The sequence below is a fragment of the Vombatus ursinus genome, unplaced genomic scaffold (assembly GCF_900497805.2).
Source record: "Vombatus ursinus unplaced genomic scaffold, bare-nosed wombat genome assembly UNPS02014799.1, whole genome shotgun sequence".
Lineage (NCBI taxonomy): Eukaryota > Metazoa > Chordata > Mammalia > Diprotodontia > Vombatidae > Vombatus > Vombatus ursinus.
This window is the reverse complement of record NW_020954577.1, coordinates 29,833,413-29,846,592: the sequence shown is the minus strand read 5'-3', so window position 1 is coordinate 29,846,592 and position 13,180 is coordinate 29,833,413. Positions and strand designations below refer to the sequence as shown.

The 13,180-nt window shown below is 36.8% G+C and overlaps 1 protein-coding gene across 5 annotated transcripts in view; it reads left to right on the top strand.

Annotated features, from left to right (window-relative positions):
- ANKRD28 (ankyrin repeat domain 28) overlaps positions 1-13,180 on the top strand; it is a 200,390-nt gene that overhangs the window by 88,762 nt on the left and 98,448 nt on the right. For all 5 annotated transcript variants that reach the window (XM_027872244.1, XM_027872242.1, XM_027872241.1 and 2 more), the window contains exon 3: positions 2,677-2,755. In XM_027872244.1, the coding sequence (XP_027728045.1) occupies positions 2,677-2,755 (79 nt within the window). The remainder of the gene's footprint in view (positions 1-2,676; positions 2,756-13,180) is intronic.

Sequence of the window (13,180 nt, the reverse complement as noted above, 5' to 3'; positions counted from 1 at the left end):
CACACACACACACACACACACACACACACACACACACACACACACACGCACACGCTCTCTCTCTCTCTCTCTCTCTAGCACTGGAACAAATCCTACACTGAATATAGGTAGTGACTTCAGGATTCTATCTAGTTTTATTTAACTCTTTAGTTCTAATAACTTTGGACAATTTTCTTCAATAATTCCATGAAATATGATAATCATATTTTTGATGTGCTTTTCAAGAAGTCCAGCAATTATTAAATTATCTTTCTTCCTGTTTTCCAGATAATTATTTTTGATAATAGTTATCTCATGTTCTAACAATTTTTCTGTCTTTTTACTTTGCAGTAATATTTCTTTTTTTTTTTTTTCTTTCTCTCTCTTTTTTTTTCTTTGGTGAGGCAGTTGGGGTTCAGTGGCTTGCCCATAGTCACACAGCTAGTGGGTGTCATGTGTCTGAGTTCGGATTTGAACTCGAGTCCTCTTGACTCCAGGGCCAGTGCTCAATCCACTGCACCACCTAGCTGCCACCTGCAGTAATATTTCTTGTGGTATCATTGGATTTTGAAGTTCTGTTATATCCTTTCTCTTTTTCATGATGTCCACTACTTTGCTAAAGTTTTCAGAATTCTAAGCTAGTGGTTCTTCTATGATTTTTCTCAGTTGTAATTTCATCCTGTGTCTTTTCCTTCATTTCTTTTAGTAGGCCTTTCAGCCACTCGCTCATGGTCTGTTCTCATTTCTTGTGTTCAAACTTTTGATTATTTTCTTCATTTCTAGTATACCTTTATTGTATTAGGGGATCTTTATAGCAATAGCTGACAGAGGTCCCCCCAAACTTCTCCATTCCCCACTCTTATTTTGCCCTAATATCTTTTGGCTATGCTAAAGTTGCTGCCATGCAGATTTCTCAGAATAAGTCCTTGTGTGGGAGTGGAGGGTCATGTAGAAACTTTTGGTCCCTAATTTGAAGTGTACCTCAAGTGGAATGTCTGTCTGATAATAGCTCCTGAACTCTTCCCTCCCATGGGAAGCAAAGGGTCCCAGTTACAGAGGGAACAGATGCCAGATTGGGTGATCTTACAGTCTTGATGAAAGCAGACAGCCTGTAACTGTGGCTTCTGGGACCTTCTCATTTGGTTAGGGATTGGTTTGTAGATTGGCAGGGAGTAAACTGAAGCCAGTAATATGGTCCTTAGTGGTGATGGTGGTTGTTTTGTCTTTTTGATGTGATTACCTTATTGGAATTTTTCCTTCAATGTTATTGCACAATAATCACGTACTGCAGTTTGTTCAATCAATGATTACCCATTTTGTTTCTGTTTTTGCCACTATAAAAGGTGCTGCTAAATTCAATTGTTAACAATAAATTAACGATGCCTCTTCATATTTGATACATACCTGTTTTTAGTATTTAATTGTCTCCTATTCTTTCATCCTTCCTTAGATTTTTCTATTTCTTCTTTGTTTTATTTGTTTATTTTTTTGAGGCAGTTGGGGTTAAGTGACTTGCCCAGGATCACACAGCTAGTGTCAAGTGTCTGGTCTGAGACCGGATTTGAACTCAGGCCCTCCTGACTTCAGGGCCAGTGCTCTATGCTCTGCACCACCTAGCTGCCCCACTTTCTTTTATTTTTAAAGTAACTGTTAGACGTATCCAAATGATGTTTTAGGTTTTATTTGATTGCCTGTAGCTTCCCATGCATTTTGTTAATATTCCCTAAAGCAAGTGTACAAGTTATGATCATTTTTACCATCTTCTTTAACATATCCTTTATGACCTGAAATATTTCCCTTTCTCAGTAAACTAAATAAGTTCAGGATTTTCAGAATTCTAAAACTATTTATTTGTTTTTCTTGTCCTTTCAATTTGAATTGGTAAAAAAAAAAAAGATTTTTTTTAAATTACAAAATTTATTTCATTGATATTTTGAACAAAGTAGACAGAAATATTTCTCACTAAATTGCCTTCTAATATACGTGTGTTTCAAATGTCTTGATGGCAGTTTTAAGCTTTAGGTGGTTTGTCAATAATAATAACGGCTTGTATTTACATATTGTTTTGCAGTTTATAAAGCTCTTTCAAAGTGGGATCAAATCCAAAGTATTAACATTATTGTTTAGTGGAAAGAAGATTAGATTTGTGGCCAATGCCTGAGTTTGAATCCAGACTCTTTTCAGTTACTGCTTGTGCCAATCATTTAATGTTTATGGTTCCTATTTTCCTCATATGTAAAATGAGATCTTTGGATGATGATTTCTAAAGTTCTTTTAGCTCTAAATCTATAATCCTGATGAATTTTTACCTAAAGAGATTAAGATGTGTTAAATTTCGTGTTGCTAAATTTAAAGTTGAAAAGCTGAAAAGACATTATGAAAACAAATATGAAACTGTTATGTTAAAAATAGGAATATCATGTGTTTCTAATAGGGAGTTCATTATGCAGATAAAGTATAAAATCATTTCATAATGTCATATAAGGCTTAAGAATCTGGCCTAAGTCTTTTGATGTCTGATGCTTTTTGTCTTTTAATTGATACACTAATATCCTTGCCAGGTCAGAGTTCATGGCCCTCAAAAGTTAGAAAAATGGATCATTTCAACTTTGGGAATTGATACTTGTGTTTTTCCCCTTAAATAAAATATATTAAAAGATTTTTCTGTTTAAAACTTTTCTCCCCTTGTTATCATAGGACAATGAAAAGAGGACACCATTACATGCTGCTGCTTATCTGGGAGATGCAGAGATTATTGAACTACTTATTTTATCTGGTATGTTATGCTCTATTTACTAAAAAGCATATTATTTAAGTTCCCATTTTACCTAACATTTGCCAAAGTAAGTTGTAAACAGAATATTTACCATGACTTGATTCTTCATGTTTGTTTACATGGGCAGAGACTAATCCTGTATTAACTTTTTAAAATATAAGAGCACTAAAATTAGAAGAAGAAATGCTCAGTTTTTCTCTTTCCCCTTCTCCCATCGTACCCCTTGCTTGAGTCGGCACTCCGATATTTGTAGGAAAGGAAAATTAGGACATAAATTAGTCTTTTCTTATCTGAAGATTTGAGCATATGAAATTGAAAATCACCAGCATGGTTGATAACAGACTGAAATGTTTACCTGATCTAGTTTTCCATATATTGATTTGATGCAGAGGTGGAAAGATACGATTGCTTTCTTCTCCTTCCTCCTCCCAACTTCACTTGCTGTCAACCAAGTAAGAACAGAATTCTTAGTAGTGAATTATTTACCCCACTTAAAACCTGTTCCATTTCTTCCCAGAATCCCGTTTTTTTCTGAAATGTCATTTTATCACATGTAAGTTGGAAAATTTTGCCTTACAACCATTTCTCGAAAAGATTTGTCTTCATTTTGTTGAATAATATTAATACTAAAACCATTTTTAGTCTAATTTAGTATTCATGGCCTAACATTGAGAACTTTGATTTTGGCTAAATTCTTTGTCAGTCTAGGCATATGTGACTCATATGATATTTGCTTTTCTTACTGAAGCATTTTAAAACTTAGCTTCCATATGGAGAAATTACATCAGAACTGGTTCGTGGTTACTTTTAAAATTGTCAAAATTTGGAGTACTCAACTTCTTTTTTTACGTGCATCTTTACATTTAAAGAGTTAAAGAACAAACCTTCACTTTGTATGTAATAGTCACATGTTGTGAACTTTTTGAATGTCACACCTTCATGACAATGAAGTCACCATTGGGTTGAAGTTTTAGTTTCCTTTCTTTTTTCTCTTTCCTTCCTTCTTTCTTTCCTTCCTTCCTCCCTCCCTCCCTCCCTCCTTTCTTTCTTTCCTTTCTTTCCTTTCTTTCCTTGCAATTGGGGTTAAGTGACTTGCCCAGGGTCACACAGCTAGTTAATTGTCACAGGTCTGAGGATGGTTTTTGAATTCAGGTTCTCCTGACTCCAGGACTGGTGCTGTATCTGCTGCTCCACCTAGCTGCCCTGAAGTTTGAGATTCTTTTGAACAAGTAGCATCAGAAGTATATTTAGAACACATACTTATGGATATACATATCAGTCTAACAATAGACACCACAAAGAGGTGGAGATACTTGTTCCAGCTACTGTTTTTAGAAAGGGAATTATTTCTCTCCTTATGATGTAAAATAATCAAAGTAACTGTGCTGGTGGTTAATTTATTTTCTTTTGGAGATTTGTTTTTATTATGAACTGAAAACACTAAGTTTAAGTAGTGTTTACTACTTACTTTTCTTTAGAAATATTTAATAAATTCAGTATGTAACTTTCAAAGCTGTCCTGCTTGTCTATGATTCTTTCTGGTCTACCTTCAGTTCTTCTGGATATAAAAAAAAAAAAGTTTCAGTGACACTCCCTTCACTCCTTTTTTCTTCTTATATTCCCGCCACCCCTTTCTTTCAGAAGCTTCCAATTTTTGTGGCTGGGGTGGTGGTATAGGGGAGAGAACAAAACTTTGCAACAATTATTCGTAGTCAAGCAATACAAATTCCTACATTGGCCACATCCAAAAATATATTGTTATTCTGCATCTTGAGTTCAAGTTTCCATCATGAGTCCTCTGGGATTGTGGTTGGTCATTGCATTAATTGAGGTTCTTAAATCTTTCAAAGTTGTTCTTTTCTATTGGATAAATTGTTCTCCTCTACATTGGTTCTTATTTAAAATATGTCTCACAAAAACTTATGTGAACTGATGTTCATACAAGTTACTGGGAGAACGATTATATTCTTTGGAAGATTATACCATGGTAGGCCCTCATTAAGTTTTTGTTGAACTGGATTAAATTAACTAGCTAAGAAACCATGTGTACGCAGATTAATAAATACAAAATATATACAGAGTTATTGAGTGAGGATGAACATTAACAACTTGGAAGGTTAAAAGAAAGACCATATTTAGAAGGGATCACTGAACTGAGTCTTGAAGGAGACTTAGGATTCTAGTTAGAACAGATAGGGGGAGAGAGGTATCAAACTCAGAGCCACAGGCTCAGCCTGGAAAATTCCTGAATCAGACCTGAACCAGATTAAAACACAATTGAGAAATATTTGACAAGATAAATAACTTTTTTTTAAAAAAATATTTGTGGTTTTCCAAGTCAAAATGTGGCCTGCAGGGGGAGTTTGACACGACTTGTCTAGGCAGTAGGGGGAACAGCCTGTGCAAACAAAGACAGTGAGGTGGCTGCTCAAACGTCACGTAAGATGAATGGCAAGTAGGTGAATTTGGGTAGAACATAGCGTACGTGAGGGGGAGTATGTGAAATCCTTCTGTGGAAAGATAGGCTAGCTAGACCCAGATTGTGATGAGCTCATACTGGCAATAGAGAGTCACGGAAGCTTCCGTAGTGGGAGAGAAACACTGCCAATCCTCTGCTTTAGGAATCTGTTTGGAGAAATCTCATGGAGAAAGAGGAGCCTAGAGTCACAGAGACAAAAGAAGAAGCTATTCTGTTAGTCCAATTAAGCATCGATAAGGTTCTAAACTAGGCAATAGAGATGAAGAAATGTGAGTGGATGACAGATACTGTGTGGAGAGAGGTGACTGAACCTGGTAACTGCCTGAATATTTAGATTGAGGGAGAATGCATAAGAAACTTGAATTAAAAGTAAAAAGATATTTTTAAAAATTCAGTTTGGTCTCCACATCCATCATGACGCCATATTTCTCAGAAACAGTTGTTTTGCTCATTGTATGTATCTGCCCGCTATAGCCGTAGTAATTATTATTTTAAAAAAAAAGTGATGTGTTTTTCCTTAAACAGTTAGCTTATAGTTTTTATAATTTAATTAAACATTAAATATTGTAGATGTTGGACGTAAAGAGATAAAAATGTTAGGCTAGTACAGTATAATGGAAAAGTTCAGGATTTGGGTTAAGAAGATTTGGATTTATATTCCAACTTGGCAATTTTTCTGTCACCTTGGGCCATGACCTGAGAGGTTAGACTAGATAAACTCTTTAGTCCCTTTCAGCTCCAAACCCAGGAATTGAGGATGATCCTGTAACGGCTACTACTATGACTGTTGTCATAGGCAAGTCTTTTGACTCGACTTAAGCATCTGTGCCTTTTTTGTTTTAGTATGGTCAGCATATTGGAGAAAATGAGCCTAAATGTGTTGTCTCAGGTTGGAGATAATGTTCCATCACACAGAGGGATAATTCTCCACATTTCAAATAGAAGTCATCAGTGTCATCAGACATGTCTTTAAAAAAATTTCAAGTTGTTGGATTTCCCTTTGAGTTTTCATTGCTCCCTTTAGACAATTCCTAGAGTGGATAGAGTGCTGGTTCTGGAGTCAAAAAGACCCGAGTTCAAATGTTGTCTTGGACACTAGTTATTAGATGTGTGACCTTGGGCAAATTCACCTAACCTCTGTTTGTCTCAGTTTTCTTAACTGTAAAATGGAGATAACAATAGCACTTACCTCCCAGGGTTTTTGTGAAGATCAAATGAAGTAATATTTGTAAACTGTTTAGCACAGTGTCTGGCATGTAGCAGATGCTTTATGTGTATTTCCTTCATGCCTCATTTAAATAATTTCTCTTTGTGTCATCAGAATTACATCATTGAAAGTTTCTCATTCCTCCTCAGCTTGTGTAGAATCTTGAGTTATATTGATTGTACTTACTTTCTTCTGAACCCTTGAATGCTCTCCCAAAATTTAGAGTTCAAGTTGGATTGTGCCTAGTTTTCCTCTCTTCTGTCACAGATTATAAGGTGGAGAAGGTAGTCTCTTCCCTCCCAAGGATTCTGTCTTTTATATTTAACAACCATTTCCTCCTTGTTGGGGAAAATCAGGTTTACAATAGTCCTTTCCATTGTTGCTTCCTCCCCAGTTTTGAAGGATGAAATTATTAGCTGCTCTGCTTTTGAAATTATATTAGATAGCTGGATAATTTCCTCTTTCCATTGAAGAAATCTGTAGCATATTCTGATGATAATATTACTTCTGTTTCTGCTTGCTATTGATTTTTACTGGAAGCGGGGCTTGGTTTTATGAACTTAAAAAATCCTTTTTGGTAATTGTATTTGATATCATTGGTTTCCATTTTAATCTTATGTATTTTGAAGGGGGTCCAGGATATAAAAAAGATAAAGACTTCCTTTAAAGACTCCCCATGTTCCCCTCTTCTGGTTTCAAGATTTCCTTCAATGAATATATCTTTATGTGTAGTGCTTCCCAGCACTCCCCACCCCTTTAGGTATTCTTCTTTTACTTAAGAGTCATGTTCCCTTCTTAGATTTGATTCCACAAAGTTTCAATGATATGAGGTCAAATTTGCCTCCTTGCATTAAGATGTCTAATTTATTTTCTTTGATACCCATATATTGTATATTATGTGATCAGTCAACAAGCATTTATTAAAGGCCTACTGCGTGCCAAGCACTGTGCTAGACTCTGGTGATAAAAATGCAACAAATGAAACAATCCTTACTCTTAAAGAATTGTTTACAAAAAATATGCAAATGAAATAGCTAGATATATTGATCTGTACAGCTTCAGACTTTCCTTTTGTCAGATACATTGGCAGCTGAGCTTCTTTTGGCTTTGGTCCATCTACTTTATTAGTACTGGAGCTTCTTGTAATTGTCCCTCACTCTTCCCCAGTAGCATATTGGACACCTAACGGAGGCTCATCTTCAGATATCATCTCTTTTGTCATTTTAATATACTGACCATAGGGTTTTCCTGGCAAAGATACTGGAATGGTTTGCCATTTCTTTTTCCAGTGGATCACCTTTTGTAAGAACTCTCCTCTATGACCTGTCCATCTTGGGTGCCTACATGGCATAGCTTATAGCTTCATTGAGCTAAGCAAGGGACTTCTTAAGCAAGATTACTTCTGTTAAGTAGATTAAGAACAGGTGCTAAGAATATACAAAAGAACCATACAACAAAGATCTTAACATCATCAATAGACTCGATGGTGTGGTTACTGATCTAGAGCCAGACATCTGGATAATTAAATATAGTGGGCCTTAGGAAGCATTACTAGCAATAAGGCTAGTGGAGGTGATGGAATTCCAGCTGAACTATTTCGAATCCTAAAAGATTATGCTGTTAAAGTGCTGTATTCAGTATGCCAGCAAATTTGGAAAACTCAGCAGTGGCCAGTGGATTAGAAAAGATCAGTTTACATCCCAATTCTAAAGAAGGGCAATGCCAAGGAATGTTCATATTACCAAACAATTGCACTCCTTTCACACACCAGCAGGGTTATGCTTAAGATTCTACAAGATATGTTTCAGCAGTATGTGAACCAAGAATTACCAGAACAGACTGGTTTTTTAAAGAGGCAGAGGAACTGGAAACCAAATATTCACTGGGTTATGGAGAAAACAAGGTAGTTCCAGAAAAAACATCTACTTCTGCTTCATTGACTGCACCAAAGCCTTTGTGTTGATCACAACAAAATATAGTAAATGCTCAAAGAGATGAGAGTACCACATCATCTTGTCTCCCAAGGAACAGTTAGACCCAAACATGAAACAATTGATTGGTTTAAGATTGGAAAAGGAATACCGCAAGGCTGTGCATTGTCACCTTATGTATTTAACTTCTGTGCAGAGTACATCATGTGAAATGCCATACTGGATGTATCAAAAGCTGGAATTAAGGTTGCTAAAAGAAATCTCAACAATCTCAATATATGCAGTTGATACCACTCTGATGGCAGAAAGTGAAGAGGAATTAAGAAGCCTCATGGTGAAGGTGAAAGAGGAAAGGGTAAAAGCTGACTTGAAACTTAACATCAACAAAACTAGGATCTTGACAACTGGTCCCATCACTTCCTGGCAAATAAAGGGAGAAGAAATGGAAGAAGTGTCAGATTTTATATTCTTGAGCTCAGAGATCATTGCAGAACAGTGACTGGAGCCATGAAATTAAAGGACACTTGGTCCTAGAAGGAAAGTCATGGCAAATCTGGATAGCATACTTTAAAAAAAAAAAAAGGCAGAGACATCATTTTACTGACAATGATCTGTGTGGCCAAAGCTATGGTTTTTCCAGTAACAGTGTGTGGCTGTGACAGTAGTATTATAAGGAAAGCTGAGTGCCACAGGCTTGATGCTTTTGAATTGTGGTGCTGGAGAAGATTTTTGAGAGTCCCTTGCTCAGCAAAGAGATCACATCAGCCAATACTTAAATTAATTGAAGCTATTCAGTGGAAGATCAAATACAGAAGCTGAAGCTTAAATTGAAAAGATTGAAGGCAAAAGAAAAGGGGGACAGCAGAGGGAGAGATGGATAGATAGTGTCATAGAAACAATGAACATAAACTTGGACAGACTTTGAGAGGTAGTGGAGTATAGAAGGGGATGGCGTGTTGTAGTCCATGGGGTCATGAAAAGTCAGACTGAGTGACTGAACAGAAACAACCACAAAGTTAGTTATAAGTTACAAAGTTTGAAGAGGAAGACACTGGCCTTTGAGGGGAAGGGCTTTGCATAGAAGGGGAGCAGAGATGGACCACAGAGATCATATAACCCGACCCCTGCATTTTATAGATAACTCTGGCTCAGCAAGGTGGGAAATTACTTACCCTATGATCACAAACAGATGGTAATCAGCTGATTTAAGGCTAGGAACCCAAGTGTTTTGATTCCTCACTTTTTGATTCTTCCACTTAAAAATGGCAGGATTTAATACATTTCTGTGAAAACTTACCCCTTTTTGTTACTAGCCAATTATAGGACCTAGTGTGGCATTTCTCATACTCTTGTATACTTAAAATGACTTATGTCATTTGCTATAATCATAGCAATCATGATGGTATTTCTGTGGTGAATCTACTTAATAATTTCCATTTCACAGGCTTAGAATCATAATTCTAGAATAGGAAAAAAAAATTGGATCTTGTTCAACTGCTATATTTTACAGATGATGAAACTGGGTCCTAGAGAAACATGCCCAGTTCTATAGTATTTTCAATTTGAGTTAGTTTAAAAAATTTTTTTTTCCCTTCGAACTTAACCTAGCCCTTTAAAAAAGATAAGGTTTTTTTTTTAAACCTAAGCTTCTATAAGAAGTAGATTGTAAAACTTGGTGGTTGAAAAAATGATTGATCAATTCTTACTGTGTAGCACCTAGAAAGGCAGTGCAGGAGAAAACCATTTCACTTTTTTGTTAAGGAGAGAAAGAGATTTTGTGTGTGTGTGCGTGCATGTGCAAGATAGAGAGAGTTTAGGAGGCAAGGGGAAGAATAATCTGGGCATTAAAGATAATGACATGAATTATACAGAAATGCACTTCATGACTATAATTTTCCTTTGTCCGTTCCTAAAAAGTTAAGATTAGAGAACTGCTAAGGAGTTAATAGAATCACCACTGAACAGAGCTGGCAGACAAGTCTTTGGCCGTTCTAACATTGGCAGGTAAATAAAGAGTGAAGGATTTCTTTCTTTCTTTGAAACTAATAAAAGGAAGAAGAGATTAAAATTTTTTGTATAACCCATCAAAGTCTTTCCATGCTACCTCAATGTCAAATCTGCTGTTTGCTCTCTTTTGCCACTACTGTCACTGGAGGTGAGCCCTCATTAACAATTCCTGGGCTTGCAGTAGTCTTCTGACAAGTGTTCTGCCTATGCTCTTTCCTCCCCCGGAGCTCCCTGTGACCCACCTGCCAGGCTAATGCACCTTTGTCATGTTACTCTTTGCCTTTTTGTGGGGGAAGGAGACTAGTAAGGGCACTCTGCCAATGGAAATCTACCAGTGTTGTGCATTGTTTGGTCTTACAGGTCGACACACAGCCAGTGTATGCCTGAGTTGGTGCTGAAGCCCAGGTGACGTCTCTTTTCCCTGCTTTGCACTGCCTCTGCTGAAAACCTTTCAGTTGCTGTCACCTGCCTCCCAGTTTAAGTCCTCATTCTTGCCTAGCCTTCATCATCCTCTGTAATCTGCTATTTCCACACTTTGTCTTGTGCTATTTTCTTTCATGCCACATTGATAGCAAGCTGCTTAACATTAATGCCACATTGATATTTGATGTAATGAGGAACTGTTTTTATGAATTTCCAGGAAAGAAAATATAAATGTATCTTTATCTTAACACACGTAGCACATTTCCTTATATATCAAACTAGCTTCATCCATGTGGATACATACTCCTGCGTGGATTGTAAACCCATAGAATACTGGCATGTGATTTGTTACTCTGTTCATATTTTTCCCTTAAATCCTCAATGGGAGACATCAATCACTTTGGTTTGCCCTTTAGTCCCCACCTTGGTGTATGCAGTTTGTCTGGGCCCATATACCACTGTTGCCTTCAGCAGTCTGTTGACTCCATGGTCAGGCAGGTAGGTGCTTTTATCAGTTAATGAATAGTATGAACATTAAATCATTTGTTAATTGAATTTTACGTATTCAGGTTCCTAGCGTAAGAGTAGTTATTCTGTTATTTGCATATCACCTCTAGAATCCAGTACTGTTAAACTGCTCCATTGTGCCTTAGATGAGCCACCATCCCCACAGGTGGAAACTTAACGAAATCTGAAGAACCGAAAAATGAAGAAATTTAGAGGAAACCAAACTGTACTTATTAGTAGTGAAGATAAAGATGTTCTAGTTAGTTTTGCAATTTAAAAGTGAAGTATGTGCATAGTAGGTGACTTGTGTTTAATTTACATTCTGTGATTAAACTGTAGCTTTGCAGGTGTTTCACATTGTTCTTCCAGTTAGCTGGCATACTGTGAATTTAATTGACTTGCTTAGGGACCACATAGCCAGTGTATGGCAGCAGTATGACTTGATCCATGTCTTCCTGATTCCGAGGCTAGCTCTCTTAACACTGTCATGCCACAGTGCGTTTCATGTGTATATGTGGTTAGTTAAGTGAGCATCTATAGTATTTTCACAAGTAATGCTGAATGGTTACATTTCTTTTGGCCTACATACTTACCTTACTCTGAAATGTCCTCTGATGGAGCACTAAACCAGCTTTTAGTCCTATAGTGTACTGAATTAAGGATGGGCAGGTCATCCTTGTACTGAAAGTTGAGAGTTTAGTTCAAGCGTAGTGACTGAAAGTGGGCAAATGGATATGGATTAACCTGGCACTGGGGTTAAGTGTTGAAGTCTCTGATGAATGGAACTATAGAGCTCTTCCTCCATAACACAAAGCTACAATAAGAAAACAACAACATTTCAGTATAAAGGCGTTGACCTAATTAAGAACTGCAGACTAGTCATAGCTATAATGCAGTTTTGTTCTGTCTCTGCAAAGGTACTGTGCTTTCTACCTAGAAAATTTTAAAAATCAAGTATAATAGTTATTCTGTTATAAATAATAAGTAATTTATTTACTTCATTTCAAATATTGCCTCTTTGCTTGAGTATCATAGTCATCTTCCAGAAGAGCTCTACTCTGGTATCTCATTATTATAGAGAGCTGACCAGGAGGTCTTGAGGGCTTTACTCAGGGGAGTGCAAGCCCTGCCAAGTTTTGATTTTGATGGTGTCTCACGTTGAAAAACCAATCTAGCTAAGAATGGAGAGGACCATCACCAAGCAGTTGGGTTACTATTAATTGATGAGTTCTTTGGCTGTGGGACCAATGAAAGAGATGCAAATAAAAAGTTTTTGAGAGAGAAGGAGAAAATAACCACATTTTAGTGGACTGAAAAAAATTGGGCACTAACTTTGTAATCAGATTCAGTCATCTGTTTGCATTCAGATCATTCACTAGTTAGAACAAAGGTCAAAATTAAGATTACATTAGAAGATAAAGTTGAAGAACTCCAGCCTGGCCTATTAAACAAGCTATTGCTCTGGGGGAAAAGAGGCATATAGATAAATGTAAAAACATTGAATCTCACCTTTACCATTTCTCAGATGCTTTTCTGGTAAAAAAGACAAAGTCCACAGTGAGAAGTCTAAAAGAGTTCCCAGACTTAGCCAATCAACACTGAATATCTTTTCTAGGCAAAGACCTGGCAGCAAAAGGTAATACTTATTTAATGAGCACCTGCTTCTCTGAAGAAGATGGACAGTTACAGGCATCATTGCAACATAAAGTAGAGAAAGGCAGGAGAGGCAGAAACAAACCCAAGTTTCCCAAAAGCTTGGCATGAAACCCTAAGGCAAAATATCTCAAGGATATCTGGAAGGAGCAGAACAAATATATGGGAAATAGAAGAACTTTTTTTTTTTTAAATCTGGCAACATACAACATCCTGTT